Source organism: Colius striatus, chromosome 2, assembly GCF_028858725.1.
Source record: "Colius striatus isolate bColStr4 chromosome 2, bColStr4.1.hap1, whole genome shotgun sequence".
Classification (NCBI taxonomy): Eukaryota; Metazoa; Chordata; class Aves; order Coliiformes; family Coliidae; genus Colius; species Colius striatus.
In genome coordinates, this window is record NC_084760.1 from 121,093,830 (window position 1) to 121,106,395 (window position 12,566).

General features: G+C 51.5%; 3 protein-coding genes across 12 annotated transcripts in view; 2 read left to right on the forward strand and 1 right to left on the reverse strand.

The window, feature by feature from the left end:
• The window catches only part of PSME4 (proteasome activator subunit 4), a 90,231-nt gene extending 86,361 nt beyond the window's left edge, over window positions 1-3,870 (forward strand). For all 6 annotated transcript variants that reach the window (XM_061989346.1, XM_061989345.1, XM_061989341.1 and 3 more), the window contains one exon: window positions 3,070-3,870. The gene's annotated coding sequence lies outside the window, so the exon portion shown is untranslated. The remainder of the gene's footprint in view (window positions 1-3,069) is intronic.
• ERLEC1 (endoplasmic reticulum lectin 1) lies at window positions 137-9,332 on the reverse strand. The gene is made up of 14 exons (XM_061989350.1): window positions 9,158-9,332; window positions 8,499-8,603; window positions 7,588-7,668; window positions 6,767-6,844; window positions 6,547-6,610; window positions 4,951-4,991; window positions 4,029-4,252; window positions 3,226-3,355; window positions 2,653-2,814; window positions 2,007-2,066; window positions 1,448-1,572; window positions 775-852; window positions 511-586; window positions 137-400 (listed from the first exon to the last, which is right to left on the reverse strand). The coding sequence occupies exons 1-14, from the start codon at window positions 9,311-9,313 to the stop codon at window positions 329-331; spliced, it is 1,452 nt and encodes a 483-aa protein (XP_061845334.1). The 5' UTR covers window positions 9,314-9,332; the 3' UTR covers window positions 137-328.
• Window positions 9,333-9,463: 131 nt separating this feature from the next.
• ASB3 (ankyrin repeat and SOCS box containing 3) overlaps window positions 9,464-12,566 on the forward strand; it is a 29,254-nt gene continuing 26,151 nt past the window's right edge. For 3 of the 5 annotated variants that reach the window (XM_061989358.1, XM_061989360.1, XM_061989364.1), the window contains exons 1-2: window positions 9,464-9,574; window positions 12,198-12,263. The gene's annotated coding sequence lies outside the window, so the exon portion shown is untranslated. The remainder of the gene's footprint in view (window positions 9,575-12,197; window positions 12,264-12,566) is intronic. The other 2 variants (XM_061989359.1, XM_061989361.1) reach the window with 1 other exon arrangement.

Below are 12,566 nucleotides of genomic sequence, written 5' to 3' on the forward strand. Positions count from 1 at the left end.
TGGTTCTCTTCCTCAGTCTGGTGGCAGCTGGACCCCTCCTTTGAAGCCAGAGCTTGTTAATTTTGCCTTTTTAAAGCTGCTCCTTTAGGCCTGACTGCTGGCTGTGCACTGTGTCATACACCAGCCCAGCAGGACGTGCAAGACAAGATTTTAATCATTAAAAGTTTCTCCATAACCTCTTATATACACATAGTTATACACAAAGTGGTTCCCAAGTCCCTCATTGAACTCTGCTGGTGAGGCTGGCTGGCTGAAAGCTGCTCCCTGGCTGTGTGCTGTCCCAGCAGGGATGTCCCCCAGGGGACCCGGAGGAGTGGCTGGCAGGGCTTCAGCTGGGCACGGACAGCAGCCCGTGTTCATCTGCTGTGTCCAGGATTTTGCAGATGACTGGAGACTCCACCTTGAAAAGAAGAGATTAAAGACTATGAAATCACTGATCAGCTTTGGCAAGAGCTTGTGCTGTGCTAGCTGGCCCCTGATGCTGGGGAATTCACCTGCCTCTTTACGTACCCCAAGGATGTACTGGCAAGAGTGAGGCTCTAACATGTAGATGGTCACAGCATGAGGGGAATCAGACTCTTTACATCTGAAAGAGAAAGGTTGTGGTGTTTAGCATGGAACAAGCACAAGGCCAACACATGTATTTCCCCAGTCCCCACACCATTTTGACAAAGCTAGCAGTCATTGCTTTCCAAGGACCACAGAGGCTTTCCCCTCTGGCATGGGAAGCAGAGACACAAAACATCAGTTTACCAAAAGCAGCTTCAAACTTACTTCAACTTCACAGTCACCTGCCTTGGCTTGTCTGTTAGGTCACACACATCTCCATTGCCATAGAAATGAGACACCATCCTGCCACAGAGCATTGCAACAAAAAGGGTTGGAAACATGAAACACAGTTTTTGAGCAAGCAGCTACTTTGTATGATACAAGAAGTTCCATTTAAGCACAAGGAAAAGCTGTTTTACTGTTCAGGTGAGGGAGCCCTGGCCCAGGGTGTGCAGGCTCCTTCTCCAGAGGTTGGCAAGACCCACCTGGACGTGTTCCTGTGTGACCTGATCTACGGGGACCTGCTTCTGCGGGGGGGTGGACTTAGATGATGTCTAAAGATCCCTTCCAACCCCTACCATTCTATAGGATTCTATGATACAGCACCTCCTCAATCTTCAAACACCTCACTCCAGCACACACACCCTGGAGAAGCAACGTGCTGTGTGTCAGTCCCTGCAGCAGCTCACACTTGCTCAGTACTGGAGGATGTCTCTGTGTCGTATCTGAGGTGTGAGTTACCTTTTGTGGTGTTGCATTGTCTTTGGAGGGGGGGAGGAACTCAAACTGATACAGACTGATCTTGACAGTTTATGGTTTGCAAAGGGGACGGTGCTGTGGTGCAGGAGGGCCCTGGTGTGTGAGGAGCAGCCTGGGCTCAGGCAGGGCAGTGACGTACCGAACGCTCTGCGTGCCGTCCTCCCTCAGCGAGTAGGTTCTAGCAGCATTCCTCCTGGACCACTCAATGTGCTCCTCCCTGCTCCAGGTACCCACCACCACTGAAGTCTTGCCACTCTCCTTGTCCTGAAAAGGGAAAAGCTGGTAATTACACCTCATAGTATGGGATCAGCAGTCAGGATAGTTACTGAGGTGTATAATGGCATTGCTAGGGCACGTCTGCTGCTCTCTACAGAACATGTTCCTGCACCTGGGACAAACTACATCTCATCTTCTGTTGGGGTCAAGGTTTGGGCTGATGGTCTCTTCAGAACAGCCCCCAAGGCTGTGTGAGCTGCTGAAGTGTTGCAGAGACCAGAAAAGCATTCCCAGTCCACCCCCATGTCAGTGTGAGCTGTGCCTGTCGCTGACACGGTGCCTGCACCCCCTGCATACAGAGCACTTCTATTCTGAAATCCCACTTCTTCAGCCCAAGATGTTGCTCAGCCAAGAAAAGGATGCTTCTGGTTGCCAACTGCAGGCAGCTTCTCACACCCTTTTCCCACACCCCCTGAACATACCTCATGGTACTGATGAACATATTTTCCATAGCAGAATTCGTACTTCCACCAGCCGACGCCCTAGGGACAGGGATCATCTCAGCACCACACCAAAGAGCACCCCAAAACAACCCCCTCCACACCCTGGGCCACCAGCTATTTCAGCTGTACAACTCCATAGCTGTTAATTGGATATGGGGATTCCAGGTTTGCACTGAGAGAGACTCTCTGACTAGACTCATTGTCATAGGTGAGGGATGGGAGAAATGAGTTTCAGCAACCACAGGACTGAACTCCTGGTGCTGTTTGTACCACCCCCACATCAGCTTTCCCAGAAACACTGTCCTCTTCCAAAGACAGGGAAACCTTCAGCTGCCTTTCCTCTGCAAGCTGTCCTCTCAAAAGTGTTACCAGGTTGTGCCTCTCCTTAACAAAACCAGCAGTGAGCAGTTCTCAGCGCCTGCTTTCATTTCACTGTCTGCTCAAACAAAGGAATTTCAGCACAAAGGTTGAAGTTCTGGCACAGACTTTGCATTGCATCAATGCAGGGAAAGGCACTTATTGCAATGATGATGTCTGTAAGAATGCAGCTATCCAGAGTTGACAGAAAACCAGGACGTGCAAACTAGGGAGCAGCTACTTTATCACACCTTGCTTTATTCCTCACCCCATGGAAGCAGTAGGAGCCACTGAGGAATTCCTTTATCAGTTGGTCGTCGGTCAGTTTGGAGATGTGGGTTGTCCCCACAGTCAGCAGTTGGTGGCTTCCAACAGCAACAGGCTTATGAATGGCAGAAAACTTCTCTTCTTTTGTCAGATGCATTTCTTCCTGAAATCAAAGTGCACAGAGATACACCCACCTGGGTTCCCTGTGTCCCTTGAAAAGCCTTAGCATTAAGCAGCTTTGTGCCACGTGTAAGCAAAGCAGGCTGTGGTAAAGAGCACAACAGCATTTTGTCTTCCCTGTCTTCAGCACAGCTGAAGAAAGAGAAAGTCAGGAATGTCACATGTGTGTCAACTGTAGGCTACAGAAGTGTTAAATGAGTAGCCCAAACTGATTTGCTTTGTTTCCCTTCCAAATAAGCTGCTACAGACGATGTCACCAAGCTTGCAGACCATCTGAATGACCAGCACGGTGTTACAAGGTTGGACAAGAGGATTTACACCTTGGAACTCAAAATTGGAGCTGTCAGAACACAGAAGAAACCCCTTTGTGTCTTGAGAGTGGAACAAAGCCTACCTCCTTCACCCTGCGGAATGGCACCTTCAGCATTTCTTGCTGCTTCTCCAGCTGCTCCAGGTTGTGGGGTTTGAGTGGGGATCCTGGCAGAGACTGGCAGAAGATGTCATTCACAGGGGAAGCTCTGAACCTGCCCAGACAAGTCAGTGATACGTTGCTTATTACAGTTTACAATTACAGTTGCTTATTTAGCCCCACTGGAAAGTGTTTATGAAGTGTAGGGCTGAGGATGAGGCCCATCAGGCTTTGTTTTCTCTTTCAGAACAGTGATGGGTGAGAACTCAACTTGTTCTGACATCAGTGTTCATGGGAAATTCAAACTCCTCCCTGTGATTCCCCCCATTTGTGTGTCACACTCTCTTTGCAGCTCTGTCTACACCCCCTGAAAAGTCAGAAGTCTGTACTGTTGAGAGTAAGGGCATCCCTTTGAGGATACTTTGGTGCAACTCAGGGAGCAGGAAAATACATCAAACCAGGCCCCTGAACGGCTCCTAAACCTGAATTCTGGAAAACAAAGCTGAAATGGTGAATTTTCCACGTGAAAATGATTTCTACAGCTGGAGGTGAGACAACAAAGCAGGACAAGCAGGTGGGAGCTCCTTCAGTTGGGAGTATGCTGAAATAAATGTGAAGGTTATGGCTCAACATACTTTTGCTTCCTGAGTTTAGAGAAGTTGAAGTCTGTGCACACCTTTAATGCACAAAGGCAATCTGCAGGCTTTGCATACCATGAAGGTGGTCCCCCAAGACTTTGAAACCATAAACTAAGAAGAGACAGGGTCAATGTCATTCATGCACTGTACCTATATTTAGGATGGTTGCACAACAGAGGTGTCAATATAACCACTTCATATTCGCAGGTGGTCACTTCTGCCACTGAAAGGATCTCGTGTTTAGCTTCTGGGTGACAGATGTACATCACTGTGCTTGATCTGGGGAGGTTTTGTCTCAGGCTGCAAGGTGTGCCATTTCCCATTTCCACAGGATAGTAGGGGGTCATCTGCCCTTCTATGTTTTTTGTGGGTATCTAGGTGAAAGAAAGTAGAAGTTAAGAGCCACAGTAAAGCTCCTTTGACTCTTCTGCAATGCAAGATATGGTCACACTGTGCAGAGCCAGCAGGACTGCATTGAAACCAGCAGTTCTACAACATCCAAACATGTTCTAGGTTTCTAGCACAGCACCAGACAAAGGCCTCGAGCCACCTGGGCTCTGAGTGCAAAAGCAGCTGGTTGGGGGAGCATCAAGCCAGCCATGTTCACCCTGTTGACATTTATCCTTCATGTGTTTCATCCAGCTTCCACTTCAGAAATTAATAATGCTCCTGTCTTGGAAGCAGCTCAAGTTCCTGGGTACCAGAAGTTCTGTTAGTGCCAGTGCCATGCTGGACCCCACACACTAGGCCTTTTTCTACCCGTGTTGCTTGAGCTGGGAAAGGTTCTCAGTGCACAACAGATGAGGCTCTGTGCTGAAGGGCAGTGGTGCCTTCTGTGCTCAGGGACCTGACACTCTTCTGTGTCTCACCTACTTTGCTTTTCACTAGAAATTTCCCAAGCTAGACTACATAAGGTTTCTGAGCTGGGACTGATAACCAGGAGTGCAGCTCAGGAACAGTTTCTTTTCTTGATGCTCATTTCTGTAGGGGACTAATTACATCAACTCATCAGATACATAAATTGCCTCCACTATTGACAGCAAAAGTTAGAACAGAGATGTTTTTCACTTGCCTCTTTTGCAGTCTCCTTTGAATTGTCCTTCTCTTCTGGATCTAGGGAATAATTAAGAAAGAGGTAAGCATAAAGTCTGTGAACTTGGCATCAGATGAAATCAGACACAGAGGAGTTTGTGTGCTTTGTGTATTTGCAAGTGCTTTGTGTGTACACTGCCCAAGAGACGGTTTCAGGAACTTGCAGGTGCAAAAAGAGGACAGAAAGGAAATAAACCGTGACCTGGAGCCCAAAGCAAACAACAAAATGTGAGTTAGCATCACCTTATAACAATTCTGAGTATGTAGGACAGGCTAAATCCAGCCCTAGCACCACGACAAGGCCAGTCTGGGAGAAGAAGACTGTTGTTCAGCGATGGGTAGCTGAGCACTCATTCCAAAGGGAGGCTGGACTCCACTCAGAATCAGGGGAGCAAAAGGCCACCCCCTGCTTTGCTGCCCCCCATTCAGCTGTTCCAAGTTTTATCACACCTGTGGCTCTGGCTCAAGGTGGTCTGAGAAACATTCTGTGTTGTTTTGTGAGAGACATGGTGTGAATTGCTGTATGGGAAGCATAGAAAGAGCACAGTCTGCCACCCAAGCAGCCAGGACAGAGGCTCCACAGCCTAAAAGACTCGGGTATGATGGCTTCAGGTATCACCACACGTAACTTGAGCATCTATCCCCACACAACTGGTACCTCAAACATGTTGTTTTCTGTACAGCAGCATCTAGGATTAGGCATCTCTGCACAGGATTAGTGAGAGCACAAACAGGAGCTGTAACTCACTGGTAACCAAATGCCAAACAATGCAGTTTCTGAAGCTGTGGTTCTTTTCAGGACTAAGATACCTCACTGAAGGCTGCAGGCAGGAACTCAAAGGAAGGGGATTAACAGCTCTAAATCCCCTCCAAGACTGAGGCATTGCAGTTAATCATTTTGGAGGAAGAGAACAATGGTGGTGCCCACCTTTTGCACACTAGCCTAGGGTTTAAAAAACCTCTACTAGAGTGTGCTTTTTCTATTGTTTCTGTTCCTCTGATGAATGACCTCTTAGCATGGGGGTTTTTATAAGTCTTTGGATTAATGTACTGCTGAAGTGCTCACCCAGGGAGGTCAGTTCTGGCAGGTACAACCACAGAATTTCCAGCATATACAACAGCTCACGGCCAAAAAACCCAAAGTGCTCAGAAAGTGAGTTATTCTAAACTGCAGCCTGAGTTCCAAAGAAGCACAAGGGAAAACTTGTTCCTTGTTGAGGTGAGGGAGCACAGGAAGGGGCTGCCCAGATGGGCTTTGGAGTCTCCTTCTCTGGGGACATTCCAAACCCACCCAGACAAGTTCCTGTGTGACCTACTCTAGGTGCTCTTGCTCTGGCAGGGGGGTTGCACTGGATGGTCTCTAAAGGTCCCTTCCAGCCCTTGAGATTCTGTGCTGCAAGGTAAGGTGCTGGAAGGGAACTGCCAACCACACATCCTGTAAGCAAAGAAAGTAATCTGCAAACTGTTACTGTGTTGCACTGGGAATCAGTTTTCTACAGCATATTTCTCAGACAGTAATCATTAAAAGGCAGAGAATTAAATTAGCATCATCAAGATAAAATAATCTAAGACAAACCTGGTTCTGATAATGGGCTCTTTAGCATCATATTCCCCAGATAGTATTCTTGGATGTTTATTTTCTACAATCAAAAGAAGTTAAAACAGATTTCAGTTCCCTCTTTCCACACTGTTTTTTTCCAATGTGCAGGAGTTCAAGTCTTCTAGAGGAGTTAAGCATGAAGGTGCCAGTGGAAAAAACAAAGGGGGTTGAGAGTAGGCAATTGTAAGGAGCCCACCTGCCCCGTTTCCTTCTCCTCGTGGTACTGCCGGATGTGTTTCCCGTGGCAGACCTCGTACGTCCAGTAAGATTCAATCTGGAAAACAAACAAAGCCTGGCTTTAAACAAAACCTGATTAAGATACATTATCCCTCCCCACCAAAAGATCTGGCTTTTGCAAGAGGGAAATGCAGCCCAAGCAGGTGGCCTTGGGCACCCTCAGAAACGAGAGCACCCCGAACGGTCTTGGCGTTGCCCAAGCGTTTTGATGAGGTTCCAAACACACCAAGCAGTTTCCTTCACTCTCACACAGACAAAACAAAGGGGAAACACTGCAGTAAGGTGGAAAGCCTAAATGTGCCCCCACACCACTGGGGCTAAGCTGCAGTGACTCAGTGCAGAATGGTTTTGGCAACCACCCTAGACAGGGGCTCTTCACCAGTTGTGCTTGACCCACCCTCCCTTCCTCAGAGCCTCGTGTTGGATGTGGGCAGGTATGAAATGTGGCCACTTTTGCTGTCTCTGTTTCTCAGTACCAGCCTGTCTGGTGTTAGACTTGCTTTGTGATGCAAGACTTGAGCCTTGACAGCTGACACAGACTGGAAGGCTTTCAGAATCTCTCAAGTCCCGTTTGGTTTTGGTGTGACTGTCACACATTGTGGTTTAGGCTCCTGCGAGTTGGGGGTTTAAATCCACAGCTTTTTTAACTGCTCCTATAGCAACCCAATTTATTGGAATGCTGAGATCTACAGTAGACACTACCACTCCACCAAACCTTGACATGGGCTGGATTGCAGACTCCTGATTAGCATTTGAATTACCAACACTGAAGAAACATACTCTATATGAACAGCTGCTTTGCTTAAATAGAGGTTCCAGCAATTCTCCTGGAGTGGGGCCTTTATAGTCCTTTTCTTCTTCCTAGAACAGAAGGATATTTCATTACATTACAACCAAGAGCAGGCTGGTTAGTTAATATTCATTTGCAATTACAAAACATTATGTATTGCAAAACTAAAAGGTACAAAAGCTCCCTGGCAGGGGCTGCCCAGATGGGCTGTGGAGTCTCCCTCCCTGGAGACATTCACACCCAGCTGGACGAGCTCCTGTGTGCCCTACTCTAGGTGGTCTTGCTCTGGCAGGGGGGTTGCACTGGATGAGCTTCCCAGGTCCCTTCCAGCCCTTGAGATGCTGTGATTATTTCCTGCTTGGAAGGAGCTGGCTGGTGGTACAAATGATTAACGATCAACCCCAACAAAGGCCTCCTTAATCTACCTCCTCTCCTAGAGATGAGCAGATGGATACACATCTAAAACCAAAATTAAGCCCCAGACTGTGCACTCAGCTTTCCAAGCAATGACAGACAATGAAAAGGACTGGTGGGAGCAGCACTACTAGGATGGTATTTGCAGACACAGTGACGTGACAGCGCTGTTAACAACCTTTGTAGTTGTTTACTGGCCTAGAAGAGGAGCATGTTACATCCAGTACCTGGCTTTCCCCATCAGTGACAGACCCAGCAGTAAACACAACACTACAGCAATCGTCTGCTGCCTAATAAGGGCTTGAGGATTCCTCAGGTTGGCCCCACTTATTTAGTACACAACACAAACTGAAGGCATCTGCCATCAACTGTGAAGCGTTCTCTGGATTATTCCCTTTCTACACAGGGGAAAGAAAAGAGGTATTCTGAAGCAGCAAAGTAACTTGTCCACAGTTTCTCATTACAAGGATGACGTGACTGAACTTACCTCGTTGCCACTTGCTATCAGGGGAAGTATACACTTGTATTTTTCTTTATCCACAGTGGTCATTATAATGTAGTTATCCTCTTTGTACAGGACACCAGTTGTAGGCTAAAAGAACCAGCCAACCTCCAGGTTAGTCAGGTGAAGTTATTTTTAATGCTGCTTGCTAGAAGTACCCCAGAGTTGGTGAGCAGTGCACTTAATTCACAGGGCAGGTGGCCCACGACTGTTTCCTGGGGTTTCATTCTATGACAAAACTGGGCTCTGGCATTTAAGCGTCCCAGTATTTGCTTGCCTTCTCCTTTGCTTCCATCTTTGTGCCTCCAGCCACGTTCCTGCCCTCCTCCACCTTTCCAGGTCCCTTCCACCCCTTCAGACTCTTGAAGCAGCCCCCTCCGTCCCATTACACCCTGCAGCTGCCGCTCCCGCACCGACTCCAGGACACATTTCCCAGGGATATCTCCTTCCTCCCCTCCGGGTCCGTGCCCACGGCCTACCCCTCGGTGCCGCTGCGTGCCGGCAGCCCCTGCTCGCCCCGCCGCCAGCCCCCCGGGCGCAGCCGTTCAGCAGCAAAGCGCTGAGCAGGAGGCTGCCGCCGCCGCGCTGCTGCAGCGGGGGAGCGCCGGGGGACCCCTCACCCCCGCCCCCGCCGCGCTACCGACCAGGCTGAACTCGGTGCCGGGCCAGTTCACCCTGAAGGGGATGTCGTCGCTGAGCTGAGGGACAGCGCGGCCGCCTTCCGCCACGGCCACGGCCGCCAGCAGCCCGCACAGCAGCGCCCGCGGCGCGGCCGGGGCCCGCAGCCGCCACCCCCTCATGCCGGCCGGCGGCGGCGCGGAGCGAGCCCGGCGGGGAGCGGCGCAGCGAGGGCGGGCCGCGCCGCCACGTCTGCTTCCGCCGGGGCCGCGCCGCCGCCACATCCGGGGCAGCCGGCGCTTGGCGGGAGCGCGCGGCGCCGGCGCCGCTGGGGGAGAGCTGCGCGGCCGGGCCCGGCACCGGCGCCCGCGGGCCTCCAGGCGCCCGGGAGCGGAGCGGCCCTGGCACCGGGAAAGGAGCGTGTGCGGATCGGCCCCGGTGAGGTGAGGGGAGGTGTGGGGAGTGCGTGGGATCCTGTGTGTGAGGGGAGGTGTGTGTGGGGTGTGTTGGTCCCAGTATGTGAAGGAAGGTGTGTGTGGGGTGTGTGAGGGGAGATGTGTGTGTGAGGGGAGATGTGTGGGGAGTGTATTGGTCCCAGTATGTGAAGGAAGGTGTGTGTGGGGTGTATCGGCCCCTGTGTGTGAGGGGAGAGGTGTGTGTGAGGGGAGAGGTGTGTGTGAGGGGAGAGGTGTGTGTGAGGGGAGAGGTGTGTGTGAGGGGAGAGGTGTGTGTGAGGGGAGAGGTGTGTGTGAGGGGAGGTGTGTGTGAGGGGAGAGGTGTGTGAGGGAAGGTGTGTGTGGGGTGTATCGGCCTTTGAATGTGAGGGAAGGGAAGGTGTGTGTGGGGTGTATTCGCCCCGGTGTGTGAGGGAAAGTGTGTGTGGGGGGAGATGTGTGTGTGGGGGGAGATGTGTGTGTGGGGGGAGATGTGTGTGTGGGGGGAGATGTGTGTGTGGGGGGAGATGTGTGTGTGGGGGGAGATGTGTGTGTGGGGGGAGATGTGTGTGTGAGGGGAGATGTGTGTGTGGGGGGAGATGTGTGTGTGGGGGGAGATGTGTGTGTGAGGGGAGATGTGTGTGTGAGGGGAGATGTGTGTGTGAGGGGAGATGTGTGTGGGGTGTGTTGGTCCCAGTATGTGAAGGAAGGTGTGTGTGGGCTGAGTCGGCCCCTGTGTGTGAGGGGAGGTGTGTGTGAGGGAAGGTGTGTGTGGGGTCTATCAGCCCCTGTGTGTGAGGGGAGGTGTGTGGGGGGTATATCGGCCTCTGTGTGTGGGGAAGGTGTGTGTGGGGTGTATTGGCCCCTGTGTGTGAGGGAAGGTGTGTGTGGGGTCTATCAGCCCCTGTGTGTGAGTGGAGGTGTGTGGGGGGTATATCGGCCTCTGTGTGTGGGGAAGGTGTGTGTGGGGTGTATTGGCCCCTGTGTGTGAGGGAAGGTGTGTGTGGGGTGTATTGGCCCCTGTGTGTGAGGGAAGGTGTGTGTGGGGTGTATTGGCCCCTGTGTGTGAGGGATGGTGTGTGGGGGGTGTATTGGCCCCTGTGTGTGAGGGAAGGTGTGTGTGGGGTGTATTGGCCCCTGTGTGTGAGGGAAGGTGTGTGTGGGGTGTATTGGCCCCTGTGTGTGAGGGAAGGTGTGTGTGGGGTGTATTGGCCCCTGTGTGTGAGGGAAGGTGTGTGTGGGGTGTATTGGCCCCTGTGTGTGAGGGATGGTGTGTGTGGGGTGTATTGGCCCCTGTGTGTGAGGGAAGGTGTGTGTGGGGTGTATTGGCCCCTGTGTGTGAGGGAAGGTGTGTGGGGGGTGTATTGGCCCCTGTGTGTGAGGGATGGTGTGTGGGGGGTGTATTGGCCCCTGTGTGTGAGGGAAGGTGTGTGTGGGGTGTATTGGCCCCTGTGTGTGGGGAAGGTGTGTGTGGGGTGTATTGGCCCCTGTGTGTGAGGGAAGGTGTGTGTGGGGTCTATCGGCCCCTGTGTGTGAGGGGAGGTGTGTGGGGGGTATATCGGCCTCTGTGTGTGGGGAAGGTGTGTGTGGGGTGTATTGGCCCCTGTGTGTGAGGGAAGGTGTGTGTGGGGTGTACTGGTCCCGGTATGTGAGGGAAGGTGTGTGTGGGGTGTATTGGTCCCTGTGTGTGGGGAAGGTGTGTGTGGGGTGTATTGGTCCCTGTGTGTGAGGGAAGGTGTGTGTGGGGTCTATCAGCCCCTGTGTGTGGGGAAGGTGTGTGTGGGGTGTATTGGCCCCTGTGTGTGAGGGAAGGTGTGTGTGGGGTGTACTGGTCCCGGTATGTGAGGGAAGGTGTGTGTGGGGTGTATTGGTCCCTGTGTGTGGGGAAGGTGTGTGTGGGGTGTATTGGTCCCTGTGTGTGAGGGAAGGTGTGTGTGGGGTGTACTGGTCCCGGTATGTGAGGGAAGGTGTGTGTGGGGTGTATTGGTCCCTGTGTGTGGGGAAGGTGTGTGTGGGGTGTATTGGTCCCTGTGTGTGGGGAAGGTGTGTGTGGGGTGTATTGGCCCCTGTGTGTGGGGAAGGTGTGTGTGGGGTGTACTGGTCCCAGTATGTGAGGGAAGGTGTGTGTGGGGTGTATTGGTCCTGGTGTGTGAGGGAAGATGTATCAGTCTCTGTGAGAGGAGAGGGTTGATTCTTTGTGGTGGGGGTGAGTATGGACTCCTGGGGGCTGGTATATCAGTCCCTGAGGCAGGGAGGGGTATTGGCTGAAGCCACAGTGGCTCTGTAGCTGATTTAGCGCAGGCTGTTAGGAAAGTCCCATACTCTGCCATTGCAGTCCCTCAGTTCTGAGTGTGTCAGGTACTAACCAGGATGAGCTTCGCAGCAGGTCTTGCTCCTGCTCCTGGAGCTTTTGCTCCACCTCTTCCATCCTGGAGCCTGTGGAAGTAATTCCAAAAGAGCCACCCTGTCCCTGAGGTGTATGCCAGCACTAGTGGGTGCTGCAGAAATGAGTTGAAGGGTTTGGCAGCGAGGGGATGGGCAATCACCATGGGCTTTGGCATGGATGGAGTAGGAGGTGCTGGTGCACCCCTGTGCTTCAATTGTGATGGGATTTCCTCTTTTTTTCTACCAGTCTTTACGGATGGAATAGCACCTACAAGGTTCTGTGGTACAGAGCAAGTCTGGAAGACGCCAAAAGGTAAGGAACACAGTTTAATGTTGCTGTAAAGACAATGAAGTGTTTTTATCTTGAATCAATTATAAGTTGAGATGCAGCTGGCGTGAAAGGGAGATTCTGGAGGGAGGAGAAGAGTGAGGCAGTTTATTATCTGCTTTGTGGTTGGCAATGAGGTGACATAAGGGGATAACAGTAATATTTTGGCACTGTATAGTGGCTCATAATAAACCCTAATGGGCAGAGTGGGCACCGAAATGTTTAATGGGAGAACTGTTTGAAGGCAGAGAAAGCAGGTGATACCAGGAGCAATGCCAATGATGGAGA

Excerpts from the sequence above, each read along its gene's own strand:
- ERLEC1 (XM_061989350.1), bottom strand. The coding sequence starts at position 9,313 with ATGAGGGGGTGGCGGCTGCGGGCCCCGGCCGCGCCGCGGGCGCTGCTG. Across the intron at positions 2,067-2,652 it reads GCTCCTACTGCTTCCATGGG|GGCGTCGGCTGGTGGAAGTA; the intron begins GTGAGGAATAAA and ends CCCTGTCCCTAG. Across the intron at positions 401-510 it reads CTTGCCAGTACATCCTTGGG|GTGGAGTCTCCAGTCATCTG; the intron begins GTACGTAAAGAG and ends CTTCTTTTCAAG.